We start from the raw sequence: 16276 nt of genomic DNA, 5'->3' as shown, positions 1-16276 counted from the left end.
GGTGTGAGCCACCACACCCAGCCTTGATGTTCTTAAATGAGGATCTGTTTTAAAAGTAACTTACTCTTTCCTCCCCTCCCCTTTCTTCCTTTCTTTTTTTTTTTCCTTCTTCCTTTCTTAGAGCCTCACTCTATTGCTAGGCCGGAGTGCACCGGCACAATCTTGGCTCACCGAAACCTCTGCCTCCTGGGTTCAATTGATTCTTCTGCCTCAGCCTCCCAAGTAGCTGGGACTACAGGCGTGTGCCACCATGCCCAGCTAATTTTTTTGTATTTTTAGTAGAGATAGGATTTCACCATATTGGCCAGGATGGTCTGGATCTCCTGACGTCATGATCCGCCCGCCTCAGCCTCCCAAAATGCTGGGATTACAGGCATGAACCACCGCTCCCAGCCTGACTTTTTCATTAGGTATTCTTTTAAATGACAGTCAAGTAGCTTAAAAGAAATGGTGATATTTGTTGAGACAGTTGGTCTGTCAGTCATAGTTTGTTAATATAACCAGCAGTTGGCTGGGCACAGTGGCTCACACCTGTAATCCCAGCACTTTGGGAAGCCAAGGTGGGTGGATCACAAGGTCAGGAGTTTGAGACCAGCCTGACCAACATGGTGAAACCCTGTCTCTACTGCAAATACAAAAATTATCTGGGCGTGGTGGCGTGTGCCCGTAATCCTAGTTATTCAGGAGGCTGAGGCAGGACAATCACTTGAACCCGGGAGGCAGAGGTTGCAGTGAGCTGAGATTATGCCACTGCACTGCAGCCTGGGCCGTCTCAAATATACATGTACCTCCAGCAGTCAAGAAAGGATCCTAAATTTAACTTTTTATTCTTTACAAGTATTGACAGCAATCCTGGAGTTCTCCTTTAAGAACTTTTCTTTGCATTTTCAAATTAGCCTAATATGGAAAACCTGAGGCCAAGTAAAAAATAGTTTTATTTTTAGTATTTCATTATTCCATTGTTTGAATTATGGTATATTAGATTGTTTTATATAATGTAGCTCTACAATTGGAACAGATATTCTTTATCTTCAGCGTCACTCTTTCCTGTAAATATTTGGCATACCAAACCACAGATAATTGAAGAGATTGGGGTTCTTTTTTTTCTTTTGTGCCCTCACATTGACTGCTTTCTTAGTTAATAATCTAGCAAATAGTATTGTGTTTAGAACCTACTAATTTTGCCAGGTGCAGTGGCTCATACCTATAATCACAGCACTTTGGGAGGCCTAGGTGGGTGGATCACCTGAGGTCAGGAGTTCAAGACCAGCCTAGCCCCAATATGGTGAATCCCTGTCTCTACTAAAAATCCAAAAAAAATTAGCTGGGCTTAGTAGCGTACACCTGTAATCCCAGCTACTCAGGATACTGAGGGAGGAAAATCGTTTGAACCCAGGAGGCAGAGGTTACAGTGAGCTGAGATTGTGCTATTGCACTCCAGCCTAGGTGAAAAGAGCAAAATTCTGTCTCAAAATATATATATATAATTTTAAAGTGGAATATTGTGTTTATCTCTGTACTATTAGGAAGGTTTTTTTTATCACTTTCCTATAACTTCTGCATTCTTTGGAACTTTTAGATTTTTTTCAGATTTTTCTCAGTTACATGTTAGGTAGGATTATTTTTATTTAGCTTTAGCAAGTTGCATGTTTAAATTATGCTAAAATGCAGCTGCCTGCAGTCACTGGATTTAAATAGTATAGCCGATTTTCATAGCATTATTTTAGTGAATTAGTACCTAGGGGCCAAAGCCTTAAGTGTTTGAAAGGCTAGAGTCCAGCCCCAAGTCGAATTCTCAGAGAAAAGCCCAGTATTACACTGCTTTATCTGTCCTTCTGTATCATTTCCTTTTAGGGGAAAACTCATCTGATCCTTCTTAACTAGCTATGTCAAGAGTTTCTCACTTTCTTATGTGAGGTAGTTCATCTTCTGTTTTAAGATCAAGAAAGAATCGAGTTAACTAGCATTCTCTACCATTTCTTAAAGAATGTTACTCCTGTTTCCAGAGGCAGCGTCTTTTGTCCCGATATTACTGGGCCTTGTGGGAAGGTAATTTTACTTTCCTCTTAGGGATGGGAAGTACTAGGGAAAGCAAGGGTAGTGATTTCTTCTTGCTTTTGAAAAATGGGGTCAGTCTCCCTTTATTTGCACAGGGTTATGGGTAGATTTTCCAGTAAAAAGTAAGTAGCTGGTAATGAAAATTAGGACTTCTTCATTGTGAGAGATTTTCTTTGCAGTATACACTTATTTTACTGTCTGTTGTTTGTGTTTATACAGATAAACATGATGCTGGCAAACCTGTACAAGAAGGCTGGTCAGGAGCGCCCTTCAGTCACCAGCTATAAGGAGGTGCTGAGGCAGTGCCCGTTAGCCCTTGATGCCATTCTAGGTAGAGATATTTTCTGCCTGTTTTCATGGCATGTTTACTGTCAGTGATAGTAGTTCTCAAAGTTGGCCGTACATTAGAATAACTTTTCTTTTTTTTGAGACAGAGTTTCGCTCTTGTTACCCAGGGTGGAGTGCAATGGCGCGATCTCGACTCACCACAACCACTGCCTCCTGGGTTCAAGCAATTCTCCTGCCTCAGCCTCCCGAGTAGCTAGGACTACAGGCGCACACCACCATGCCCAGCTAATTTTTGTATTTTTAGTAGAGACGAGGTTTCACCTTGTTGACCAGGATGGTCTTGATCTCTTGACCTCGTGATCCACCCGCCTCGGCCTCCCAAAGTGCTGGGATTACAGACGTGAGCCACCGCGCCCGGCCTAACTTTATTTTTTAAAGTTCCCCTCCAGAGAGTGATTTAATAGGGTTTCTATTGTCACATATTCAATCAAGAAATACTTAATAATGGTTTTTGGCTGGGCTCGGTGGCTCACGCCTGCAGTCCTAGCACTTTGGGAGGCTGAGGTATGTGATTGCCTGAGCTCAGGAGTTTGAGACCCTCTCTCTACTAAAATAAAAAAATTAGCTGGGCATAGTGGGGTTCGCCTGTAGTCCAGCTACTTGGGAGACTGAGGCATGAGCATTACTGGAACCCTGGAGGCGGAGGCTGCAGTGAGCTGAGATCATGCCACTGCATTCCAGCCTGGGGGGGGACTGGAATGCGAGATTCTGTCTCAAAAAGAAAAGAAACACTAAATGATATTTTTTCTGTCATATATCTCACTTAGAATAGGAAAGCAGTTGTCTTTTAGCCGAGGGAAAATGTAGCCCATTGCTCCTTGCATGTGGAAGAGAGATGTTGTGCCTTACCTTCTTTCTCCTGCTTTCTGTTGGTTTAGGCTTGCTGTCCCTTTCTGTAAAAGGGGCAGAGGTGGCATCCATGACAATGAATGTGATCCAAACCGTGCCTAACTTGGACTGGCTCTCTGTGTGGATAAAAGCATACGCTTTTGTGCATACCGGTGACAACTCAAGAGCAATCAATACCATCTGGTGAGAGCCACAAAGTTAATTCAGTGTTTTTGAGGCCCTGTCCTTGTCTAGAAGTCTGATGTATCTGAAGGAGCAAAAAGAAAAATAAGATGCTTCTCTCTTGTTGCTGCAGCCAGTCTCTGGGCTATGTTAGTCTTTTATACTGAATGGTCCCAAATGTAATCATGTTTTCATGTCTGTTGGGGACCAGTAAAAATGTAAATCTGACTTAGTTTAGTTCTGCACATGCACAGGTAGTAACCCTTGCAAAGCAAAGCAAAGCAGTCTACCTTGGTGTATCATTCTTTTTTTTTTTTTTTTTTTTTTTTTTTTTTTTTTTTTTTTTGAGACAAGATCTCTCTCTCTCTCACCCAGGCTGGAGTGCAGTGGTGCAGTCACAGCTCAGTGTACCCTTGACCTGTCGATCTTCTGGGCTCAAACCATCCTCCTGCTCAGCCTCCTGAGTAGTTGGGACTACGGGTGCATGCCACCACACCCAGCTAATTTTTGTATTTTTTTTATAGAGATGGGGTTTCACCATGTTGCCTAAGCTGGTCTTGAATTCCTGGGCTCAAGTGATCCTTCCACCTGGGCCTCCCAAAGTGCTGGGATTATAGGCATGAACTACCACGCCTGGCTTTAGTGTGTCATTCTTTAACCTGGAAGAAAATCATTTTGCACTCCCCAGAAGCATAGTTTATTGCAGCATCTAACTTGACTTGCCTTCTTAGGACTGGGGATTTTCTTTCTGTTCAGCTAAAGTTCAAGAACAAGAAGAGGCTTTGGTTTTTGTTATGCAAAGTCATTTAGTTGAGTAATAAGTAGCTGTCAAATGTGAATGACATTACCTTTAACACCATGTAGTGTGTGTTGTGTTCTGAAGAACTGCAACCAGAAAGTTACTTGTTGGTACTGAGTTCTACTTTATTCTGTTTTTGCTATCCTGTATAACTTTTTTTTAAAGTTAGAAGCTTAAAGTTTTTATTAAAAAGAATTTTATATTTACCCAAAAGAAAATAGCATCTGGATGACCAATCATCCAGATTCAACAACTAAGAGGATTTATCATAAATTTAAAGGTTCAGTGTTTAATAAATATCTTAAAGTTCACTAGAGAAAAAATCCTTATTGCGAGATAACGTGGACCTACTGGGAAGCTTAGCAGATCTGTACTTCAGAGCTGGAGACAATAAAAACTCTGTCCTCAAGTTTGAACAGGCACAGATGTTGGATCCTTATCTGATAAAAGGTAAGTAATTCTTGGGACAGGAAAACAGTGGCTGTTGCAGGGTGGGAGGGATTGGAGATAATAGGGAGAAAATGCAGCATGAACTCTTGATACCAAGTTTCGTAGACATAGTTTATAAAACTTATTACAGTAGTCTTTTACTTTTTTTAGGTCTTGACACATGTCTCTAACACTTAGGTAATTCCATTTGAGCAGTTTTTTGTGCTTGAATTCAAGTGTCTTCTCCCCACAGATCATTATTTGGCTTTTTTTCTTTTGAGGGGGATCATAGCTCCTCCTTATGACTTATAAATTTATGATGTGCTTGACTGAGAATTTGGATGGCATCCCTAAAACCATAATATCCTTTTTAGGGAATTTTGTTTTACCCTGTCCTTAGTATAATTAAAAAGGAGTAAGTGTACAGATGTTCAAGATCTGTACACTTGAACAGGGATAAGGAGTATTTAGGCAGTGATTAGATCTGTACACTTGAAAGGGATAAAGATTATTTAGGCAGTAATTAGGAGTGAACAGCAGAAACATCATTGATTTTAAAGAAGTTAGTAGGTGAAGGGTAATCTTCACAGGGACCTCCAAGAGATGGCAGTTGGGACACTGGCAGTGAGTGCTCAGGAATAGTGGGAAATAAAGTGAGATAGATAGGCTATCTATTTGTAAAGGCCTAAAAAAGGCCATCAGAAAAATAGGGCCTTGTAACAAAAAATAGTCTTGTGAGCTTCTTAACCCAGGGGAATGGTGGAGCTGGAAGGAGCTATCCCAAACATTTAGATGAGGAAGCAGATCTAGAAAGATGGATTTGTTTGCACAAGATTTCCCTCTTCCCTAGTGCTTATTCCTCTTCTCCAAGCTGCCTGCACCCATGATGAAAATGGTGTTTTAGAAATACCAGTCTGGCAGTAGCTGGCAGCTTAAATGAGAATGGCAGCTCTGAATCTCAGATCCAGGCCCAGGGGCCAGCAGGAGCATTGCAGTAGTCTTGGTTTGAGAGGAATGTTCGTGGGAATCTGAAGGAATAGCAAGGGATGGAAGAGAATGGTGGCAAAAGATGGGTGATTGAGCATAGGGCCCTTTTTATAGAATGTGGGTAAGAATAAAGTGGGGGCTGGGGAGAGGCAGTGAGGTTTTTGTTTGTTTTTGTTGGTTTTTTTTTTGAGATGGAGTTTCACTGTTGTTACCCAGGTGGGAGTGCAGTGGCATAGTCTCAGCTCACTGCAACCTCCGCCTCCTGGGTTCAAGCGACTCTCCCACCTCAGCCTCCCAAGTAGCTGAGATTACAGGCACTCACCACCACGCCTGACTAATTTTTGTATTTTTTAGAAGAGACGGTGTTTTACCATGTTAGCTAGGCTGGTCTGGAACTCCTGACCTTAGGTGATCTGCTCTCCTCAGCCTCTATAAGTGCTGGGATGACAGATGTAAACCACCGTGCCCAGCCTGATCTTTAATGAACTGCATTCTGGATAGCACTACAGGCTGTTTTCTGGAGCAGGCCAACTTTTTCTGAGACTGGTTGGCTTTTCAGCAGCATACTCAGTGTGTATTTCTGATGGCCTAGAGCTCTTGGAAAAGAGACCTTACTTGATGCCTTTTTTGGGCCTTTTCTGGTTGGATTCGGGTAGCTGTATATCATGCCACAGGATAAAGGGACAAATAGTTCCTGAAAATCGGAGGCTTTCAAATTGTGAGGTAGGTTGTTCTGCTCCTTTGGTTTTTGTTTTTGTCGTTTGAAACAGGGTCTTGTTCCATCACTCAGGCTGGAGTGGCACAAACCACTCGCTAGAGCCTTGACCTCCAGGGCTGAAGCAATCCTCCTGCCTTAACCTCTTGAATAGCCGGGACCACAGGCATGTGCCACTGTGCTTGGCTAATTTTTAAAAATTTTTGTGGAGACAGGGTCTCACCATATTGCCCAGGCTGGTCTCCTAGGCCCAGGTTATCCTCCTGCCTCTTCCATCCAACGTGCCAGGATTACAGGTGTGAGCCACCATGCCGTGCTGGGTTTTGCTTTTTAATAGTCACTTTGGAAAAAGAAAAAAAAATAGTATCACATGACACTGGAGAAAAAAGAAATTAGTCACTTTGTAGGAAACCTGAAATAGTAGTGGGAGGAGCCTGTGATAGTGGAAAGGGCTTAGCCCCTATGGGAGCTGGGGCCTCAGCATGGGGTCTGATGTTGGGCTCTACTCCTGTATGTGGGATTCCTCCTGCTCTGCTTAAATCACCTCTTCTCACTGTGTCCTTCCTTTCTAGGAATGGATGTATATGGCTACCTCCTGGCACGAGAAGGGCGGCTAGAGGATGTGGAAAACCTTGGATGCCGCCTTTTCAATATCTCTGATCAGCATGCAGAACCGTGGGTGGTCTCTGGGTATGGTTATGCATTCCCCTTTCTCCCTAGTTGTCAGTAGATTAAGAGAAGTGGTTCCTTCTGAAGAGAATGTAAGTTGAAAGCACAGGTTTAAGAGGTAATCACCTGGCCTGGCACAGTGGCTCATGCCTGTAATCCCAGCACTTTGGGTGGCTGAGACAGGTGGTTCACTTGTGAGACCAGCCTGGCCGTCGTGGCAAAACTCCCATTTCTACTAAAAATACAAAAATTAGCCAGGCATGGTGGTGCACCCCTGTAATCCCTGCTACTAGAGAGGCTGAGATGGGAGAATCGCTTCAAGCTGGGAGGTGGAGGTTGCAGTGAGCCAAGATCAAGCCACTGCACTCCATGTGGGTGGCAGAGTGAGACTTTGTCTCAAAAAAATAATAAAATAAAAAAGTAATTACTTGAATTCAGGAGTTTGAGACCAGCCTGGGCAACGTAGCAAGATTCTGTCTTTGTGTGTGTGTGTGTGTGTGTGTGTGTATATGTATGTATATTTTTTAAAAGGATAATTAGTCCTGGATTGAAATCATGATTTAGGACTCTGAATGCATTATTTACCTATCTAGGTCTATATTCTCATTTGGAAAATTGGCTAATAACTTCTCCTTCTAGGGTTAAGCATTAATTGAGTCAGTGAATGTATTGTGCTTAGTACTGGGCCATCAGTGATAGGACCAGAAGATGCTCCTTTGTTACTAACCTGGCTTTACAAATTCTCCAAATGCCTCTCTGCTAATAACTAGTATCCAGATTGTAGGTTCTTTTCCATAATTTTTCCTTTCCATATTAAGATTTCCCTCTAAAAAGAAATATTTAGTGGATTTTTTGGTTTTGCTTTTCCATTAATAGCTTAGGTTAAAACTAAGTGTGGGACTGGGCTCAGTGACTTACGCCTGTAATCCCAGCACTTTGGGATGTTGAGGCAGGCATATCACAAGGTAAGGAGTTCCAGAACCGCCTGGCCAACATGGTGAAACCCTGTCTCCACTAAAGATACAAAAAAATTAGCCAGGCTTGGTAGCAGGCGCCTGTAGTCCCAGCTACTCGGGAGGCTGAGGCAGGAGAATTGCTTGAACCTGGGAGGTGGAGTTTGCAGTGAACTGACATCATGCCATTGCACTCCAGCCTGGGTGACAGGGCGAGACTCTGTCTCAAAAAAAGCAAACAAGCAAAAACCATGGTAAGTTTGGGTTTGGAATAAGGATTATGTACAGGACCTTCAGTATGATTTTTGGATGAAGTTTCTTTGTAGTCCTTTTGGATAACTTCTGGGTTTTGTTTTTGTTTTTGTTTTCTCCAGTTGTCACAGCTTCTATAGCAAACGCTACTCTCGGGCCCTCTATTTAGGAGCCAAGGCCATTCAGCTGAACAGTAATAGTGTTCAAGCTTTGCTACTTAAGGGAGCAGCACTTAGGAACATGGGCAGAGTCCAAGAAGCAATAATCCATTTTCGGGAGGCCATACGGCTCGCACCTTGTCGCTTAGATTGTTATGAAGGTAAGATAGAAAATAAAGGTGAATGGTGTACATCTGTGGGTGTGGCATCGGCCCTAAGGTGGAAGGTTTCATTAGGCCAGCACTTTCCAAACTCTGTTAGAAGCATCTGGCAAAGCTTTTCAAAATCCTGTTATTGGGTATCTCCAGTGTAGATGGAAATATACGGGGTTGGGAATAGACATCAATATTTCTGAAGATACCCAGGTATTAGCAATATGCAGACAAGTTGGGGAACCACTACACTGGGCATTTTACATATATTTAGGGCTTTCACTGGATTTGTTACCTCATACTTTCAGAATCAATTTTTTCTCATTTTTTTTTCTTCTGGTTTTGGTGAGAGGATAGTTGGGATGGGGTGGTTGTTTTTGTCCTCCCACCCCTGCCCCGACCCATTGTGGCATACTCATTAATATGAATCTCTCTGTGTGAGGCACCATGCTAGATCACTTAGTTTACCTATTTTTATTATTTTTATTTTTATCTGAGGTAGAGTCTTACTCTGTTGCCCAGGCTGGAGTGCAGTGGTGCAGTCTCAGCTCACTTCAACCTCTGCCTCCTGGGTTTAAACGATTCTTCTGCCTCAGCCTCCCACGTAGCTGGGATTACATGCGTGTGCCACCATGCCCAGCTAATTTTTGCATATTTAGTAAAGACGGGGTTTTGCCATGTTGGCCAGGCTGGTCTCGAACTCCTGGCCTCAAGTGATCTGCCTACCTCAGCCTCCTAAAGTGCTGGGATTACAGGCATGAGCCATTGTGCATGCCCTGTTATACCTGTTCTTTTTTGTGGCCATCTTACCTTAGGCCAGAGATAGTACTCATAGGATAACTCCACGTCCATATGATACTGTTGGCTTTGGGAATGGGTCTGTTCATTGTGACCTCCAGAGTGGGCACAATTGGGGTCCAACTGTTTTGTTATGTCATAGTTTAAGTTCATGTGAACTGACCCCTAGGAGTTCAAAGGAGCTATGCCAGCTTCAGCAACGTTTGGTGACTCAGTCACAGACATTAAAATAGATCTTACAAGATGCAGTTCCTCCAAAACATATTTTTGTAAGCATTTAAAAATAAACCCAGGAGTCTAGGAGTGATTTGCTCTTAACAGGAAGATGAGTTCAAATTTGAGAAATAAAATTTGGAAGTTGGGAGGGAGAACAAATCTGCTTAAATAGCCAGAGAGTATGCCTCTGGTGGATTTGTTGTGGGGAAAGAGGATTGTCTTTGTTCTTAAAGAAGCTCCAGCAAACCAAGTTCTGGTTTCAGATTAACTTCTTGATCCTGAAAGTGTAACTTCTCTTTCTTTCCAGCTGTTGTTATGCTAATTCCATTGTACTTCACGCTTATTTCACTGGAGCTCAGGGATGCAGTTGAATAGCCCCTCCTATAATATCTGGACACCAGATGTTTCCCAGTTGGCCAGTGAGGCTTTTCAAGCTGCCATTTGGAGATTTGGCTCAGGGCAACCCTTGTTACACCCTTTAATGTTTCTTAGAGTTCCCATTTGGAGCTTCCTTTGCTGGTAGAGGTTTAGGTTAGGCAAGTGCATGCTCTTTTCTTCTGAAGTTCCAGTGGAGCTTTAGCAGGGAAGTAAAACTATTCAATAAGTAATTGCATACAACTGTATTTGGAATCCAACATGGTGCCCTTAAGAGTTAGGTAATTGGCTGAGCACGGTGGCTCACGCCTGTAATCCCAGCACATTGGAAGGCTGAGATAGCCAGATCACCTGAGGTCAGGAGTTTGAGACCAGCCTGGCCAACATGGTGAAACCCCATCTCTACTAAAAGTAGAAAAAAAAAAATTAGCCAGGCATGGTACACATGCCTGTAGTCCCAGCTACTCAAGAGGCTGAGGCAGGAGAATCACTTGAACCCAGGAGATGTAGGTTGCAGTGAGCCAAGATGTCACCACTGCACTCCAGCCTGGGTGACAGAGCAAGACTTCGTTTCCAAAAAAAAAAAGAGTTAGGTAATTTCTGGTTAAGTAACCATAGTGTGTGGAAGGGTGTGCATGAATGTTATAAATGCTGCTAGGGTGGAGGAGTATGCAGAGAAAATCTGCCAAGGATTGTGTGGGTTTGGGGTTTAAGCTGTTTTTCTGTTTTGATGAGCACTTTGTGCCAAAAAGTTATTCCTCTGTTCTCCTCAACTTCTTGGCATGAAGAGTTGAGAGTTGACTGTTCTCAAGGTGGTCCCATAGGGCGTCTTGCTGTGGGTGTGGAAAGAGGCAAGGGCTGCCAGTGACAGTCTTTTTGTTGGATCTGATAAAATACTGTCATCTAGTTTAGGGAAGCCCTCAGCAAGTGCCTTTTGAGACAGCTGTTATGTTTCAAATGAAAGAGTCTTACTAGATTGCTTGACAATAAGTCCTATAGTTTGTTGAACTGGACTTTCAGTTTAAGACTTTAGGAGCCAGGTCAGGTGCGGTGGCTCATGCCTGTAATCCTAGCACTTTGGGAAGCTGAGGTGGGTGAATCACCTGAGGTCAGCAGTTGCAGACCCGCCTGATGAACATGGAGAAACCCTGTTTCTACTAAAAGTAAAAAAAAATTAGCCAGGTGTGGTGGTGCATGCCTGTAATCCCAGCCACTAGGGAGGCTAAGGCAGGAGAATCACTTGAACCTGGGAGGCGGAGGTTGCGGTGAGCCAAGATCACACCATTGCACTCTAGCCTGGGCAACAAGAGTGAAACTACGTCTCAAAAAAAAAAAAAAAAAGAAAAATTAAAATTAGGCCAGGCATGGTGGCTTACGCCTGTAATCCCAGCACTTTGGGAGGCTGAGGCGGGTGGATCATGAGGTCAAGAGATTGAGACCATCCTGGTCAACATGGTGAAAACCCGTCTCTACTAAAAATAGAAAAATTAGCCAGCCTTGGTGGCCTGTGCCTATAATCCCAGCTACTCAGGAGGCTGAGGCAGGAGAATCACTTGAACCTGGGAGGCAGAGGTTGCAGTGAGCCAAGGTCACGCCACTGCACTTCAGCCTTGTAACAGAGCAAGACTCGGTCTCAAAATAAAAAAAAAAAAGATTCTAGGAGACTTCCCTCTTAAACATAGGCCTGCAGGTGACTGAATGCAGCTGGAGAATAACAGCTTGTTAAGAGGCAGCAAAACTTTAGGTTTTGTTGGAACATCATCTCTCACTACTTTAATTTCTTGGCCATATGACAGACTAAACATTAGCGTCACATTTGTTCTTCTAGCGGTCAGATGGGGTGCTCACATGCTGTGAGTTCCTTACACGTGCTTGTTTCCTTCCCTAAACTGAAGGTGCCTTTGAAGGCAGTCTTTTTCCACATCCATCAAGTGCTCTGGAATAGCACTTCTTAGCTATTCCATCAACACTTGCCAGTCTGATCTCACCATCAGTTTCCCCTGGCCTGCCGTTTGAAGCTTTGAACGTTAGCAATTTGGACAGCTGTCAGAGTGGAAGCATGGGTTGGAATGGTAATGGCATTGAATGTCTTCATGTGTTTTACTTTTTTCAGGTCTCATAGAATGTTACTTAGCCTCCAACAGTATCCGAGAAGCAATGGTAATGGCTAACAACGTTTACAAAACTCTGGGAGCAAATGCACAGACGCTTACCCTTTTAGCCACTGTTTGTCTTGAAGACCCAGTGACACAGGAGAAAGCCAAAACGTTATTAGATAAAGCCCTGACCCAAAGGCCAGATTACATTAAGGCTGTGGTGAAAAAAGCAGAATTACTTAGTAAGTGTCTTAATTTCTGCCCTGTTCATCATTAATTTTAATAAATCCTGACCTCAGTTGGTGGTCACCCTTGTCCCAGCTAGTTACAGATGACCAGACAGGTGTGTGCCTTTTGCAGCAGGTCTGAGCCTGCTTGGATTCGTTTGTATTTAGTCCAACCAAATGTAGCTGGCTTAGACCTGCTTGGCTTGGTTCAAACCATCTATTAGTTGGTATCTGTTTGGCTCACTATTATCTGGTTTGATTTATCCTGAATTAGTTTGAGCTGAATATAACTAACTTGTTTTAGCCAGTTTGACCTGTTCAGAGCCATCTGGATTATTTTGTGACTTCGCTTTTAGCCCTGTTTTTGTTCAGTCCTGACTTATGATGAACTCATAATTTGGTTCATCAAATTTGGGTTAGTTGGCAAATAAAATGCAGTTTGGCTTTTTAACGTTAAGAGCCCATTTAAGGCCGGGCGCGGTGGCTCAAGCCTGTAATCCCAGCACTTTGGGAGGCCGAGGCAGGTGGATCACGAGGTCAGGAGATCAAGACCATCCTGGTCAACATGGTGAAACCCCATCTCTACTGAAAATACAAAAAATTAGCTGGGCACAGTGGCGTGTGCCTGTAATCCCAGCTACTCAGGAGGCTGAGGCAGGAGAATTGCCTGAACCCAGGAGGCGGAGGTTGCGGAGAGCCGAGATTATGCCATTGTACTCCAGCCTGGGTAACAAGAACAAAACTCTGCCTCAAAAAAAAAAATAAAAAGCCGGGCACGGTGGCTCAAGCCTGTAATCCCAGCACTTTGGGAGGCCAAGGCGGGTGGATCACGAGGTCAAGAGATCGAGACCATCCTGGCCAACATGGTGAAACCCCGTCTCTACTAAAAATACAAAAATTAGCTGGGCATGGTGGCATGTGTCTGTAGTCCCAGCTATTCCGGAGGCTGAGGCAGGAGAATTGCTTGAACCCGGGAGGCGGAGGTTGCAGTGAGCCGAGATTGTGCCACTGCACTCCAGTCTGGTGCCTGGTGACAAAGTAAGACTCTGTCTCAAAAAAAAAAAAAGAGCCCATTTAAAACATAATTCAGACTGCGAATTTCTTAATTGACTAAAACCTCAGGTGTGCTTGCCCCTCGCTTTGTGTTGCACCAGTATTCTCTTGAGGATGTCTGCAAAGAGATTGTCAGAATGATAGTTGTGGTTTTTTGTACATGACTTAAGATGAGAATGTATTTTTTAAATGTTAATGTAGGACAGTGAGGGTCTTTTTTATCCCCCCAGGTAGAGAACAGAAATACGAAGATGGAATTGCTTTGCTGAGGAACGCACTGGCTAATCAGAGCGACTGTGTCCTGCATCGGATCCTAGGAGATTTCCTTGTAGCTGTCAATGAGTATCAGGAGGCAATGGACCAGTATAGTATAGCACTAAGGTAGGCACTAGCCTCCCGTGGGGGAAGGCCACTGAGGAGGGTAGAGGAGGCAGTGAGCTGCGTCACAGGAGTTATGGAAACACATTCACAGTTTGTGTCTGTGGTTGAAAGCAGAACAATAATAGTAATGATAGAAGAGTTATTTGTGAATTCATGACTTCTAAAAATTTTTTCTTAAAATATATTAACAACATTAAGGAACTGTTTCACTCATAACCATTCCACACCACTATAACATCTGTGTTCATTTGTATAGATCATCTTCTGTCCTTGCCCACTCACATACATATTTTTATAGGGTTGTACCTAGTATATATTTTATATTCTTCTTTTTCAAATCAAAGTATTGTAAGTACTTTCCCATGTTTCTATCTACTGTAGTAGTTAAGAACTTGAGGTCTGAAGTTTTGAATACTACTTTCACCACCTGTGATCTTGGGCAAGTTACTAACACATTTCCTTGTCTATATCTATCTACCTATTAGACATTAAATGATTGAATGAGGGTTAAATGATTATAACATGTAAGCTCTTAGCCCTGTGCCTGGTACATAGTAAATACTAAATAAATAGTGGTCTTCTTACTGTTTAATACAGAAGTGGTTTATTTGAGGGTTGTCCGTGTGTGTGTAAGATTATATGGTGAGGGGCTGTCTTTAATAGAGTCTGATCACATTCAGTTGTTCAGCACACAGTTGAGCACCACTTGTGTGCTTATCATCTCAGTGACCATTGGAGATGATATGTTTTGGGAGCTGTCAGTCTTAGACATGCAGACTGACCATACCACATGCTAAGGGCTTTCATAGCAGTCTGTAGAAGGGAAGGTGTGAGTCCAGAGGGCAGGAGCCCTGGGTATGGGTGAGAGCTTCAGAGTATGGGTGTGGAAGGGTTCAGCAACTAGGAGACCAGGAGATATTACAGATCGGTCCGCATTTACATTGTTAGAAACAGAATGCCAATGTGGGTTTTGGCTGCTTTTTAGAAGCCCAGAAGCAAGAGAGAAAAAAAAAATACTAGACTTTTATTAGAGATGGAGTTTACTAGGCGTGGGACACCTGCTGGCTTGGGTGATGGTCACCAAGGCAAGATGAAAGATTGCTTAGGAGGCAAACAAATGAATGTTCTAGAGGCTCTGAACTCTGGGGATGGGGGTGGCACATTTACTGACTCCCAGCTACTAAATGTGAATGCTCGGGTAAGGGTAGCCTTGGGTCCTGGGGTCTAACCTAGGTGTTTACAAATCTGTTCCATGGTACAGCATGATGTTTTTGGTTGGCTCCTGAAATGCTGATATATTTAATTACATCATAAGAACATGGAACACCTCTACTCAGAGAAATTCCTATTTTTTTTTGTAACCCCATAGCTCAAAAACCCAACTTTCTGGGAATTACGTTTGAATTTACCTGTTAATGTTTGTTTACCACTTTTTCATTTGTGTTATCTAGTAGCCACTAGCAGAATGCTAGGGGTAATAGGAATGAAAAAATTTAAGAAATTTGTAGAGAAAAACTCAAATTGAGAACTCTAAAAATTAGGAAAAGACTCCTTTTTGCCCTTCTCATGGTGGACTCCATCAACCCAGCCTCGGAAGCCTGAGTTGTTTGGAGAGGCCAGGCTTTAGCACTTTCTCTGGGACTGTGTGGTCATTTCACTGCTGGGCCAGGGAGATGACGAATCAGCCAGCAAGAGCAAGGCAGAGATTCAGGCCTCTCCTTTGTTTTGTTGTCCCCTAGTTTGGACCCCAATGACCAGAAGTCTCTAGAGGGGATGCAGAAGATGGAGAAGGAGGAGAGTCCCACGGATGCCACTCAGGAGGAGGATGTGGACGACATGGAAGGGAGTGGGGAAGAAGGGGACCTGGAGGGCAGCGACAGTGAGGCGGCCCAGTGGGCTGACCAGGAGCAGTGGTTCGGCATGCAGTGAGGGGGCGGCAGCTCCATGGCCGCACTGGCCTGCCCTGCTCTGAGCACTTCCGTGGACTGAAGGAACCGTAGGAGCCTGCTCTCAGGAGGACAATGATTCAGCATGTGATTGCAGCAGGGGTCTCTGCCCCCTTGCTCCTGATTCCTAGATGTGACTTCATTTCTAAAACAGAGCCTGACCAACCTTCCATGTATCTCCATCCTCCCCTGCTCCAGCCAGGGAGGACTGAGGGAGTGCCCTGAGACCCACACACATGTTGGGGCTTCTGGGCCAAGAGTACTTTTTATATAACTAATTTCTAAATCCAAAAGCTCAAGGAATAGACAGTGTTCTGTCAGTGATGTGGATGGGTTTGAAGGAGTGACCCACCATCCCAGCACGATAGTGTCACCTCCTAAGTTGGATGGCAGCACGATCTGGCCCTAGAGGGCTTCCCGTTCCCAGAAGTCATTGTCCTGGGCTATCCAGACATCCCTAGTAATCTTGCTTCCTTCTGCAATGTTAGTAATGCCTTAAGCTGACAGTTGCTATTTTGCAGAACAGTTTTCCTCTTTGCTTAGCTGGTAACTTGCCTCTCTGAGCCTGGGCTGATTTGAGAAACAGGTGTGATGAGAGCATGAACAGAGGTTCACCTGGGGCAGTTCCCTAATAAAACTGGTTTGTATAGTCA

General features: G+C 43.7%; 1 protein-coding gene across 4 annotated transcripts in view; it reads left to right on the top strand.

The window, feature by feature from the left end:
- ANAPC7 (anaphase promoting complex subunit 7) overlaps positions 1–16276 on the top strand; it is a 22095-nt gene extending 5819 nt beyond the window's left edge. For all 4 annotated transcript variants that reach the window (XM_002807139.7, XM_035257564.3, XM_017976371.4 and 1 more), the window contains exons 4-11: positions 2278–2389; positions 3285–3438; positions 4524–4666; positions 6920–7037; positions 8344–8540; positions 12034–12258; positions 13527–13677; positions 15417–16276. In XM_002807139.7, coding sequence (XP_002807185.4) covers positions 2278–2389; positions 3285–3438; positions 4524–4666; positions 6920–7037; positions 8344–8540; positions 12034–12258; positions 13527–13677; positions 15417–15606 — 1290 coding nt within the window. In that variant the 3' untranslated portion in view covers positions 15607–16276. The remainder of the gene's footprint in view (positions 1–2277; positions 2390–3284; positions 3439–4523; positions 4667–6919; positions 7038–8343; positions 8541–12033; positions 12259–13526; positions 13678–15416) is intronic.

This window comes from Callithrix jacchus, chromosome 9, assembly GCF_049354715.1.
Source record: "Callithrix jacchus isolate 240 chromosome 9, calJac240_pri, whole genome shotgun sequence".
NCBI classification, from domain to species: domain Eukaryota; kingdom Metazoa; phylum Chordata; class Mammalia; order Primates; family Cebidae; genus Callithrix; species Callithrix jacchus.
The sequence above is the reverse complement of the archived record's forward strand: the minus strand, read 5'-3'. Positions and strand labels throughout refer to the sequence as shown.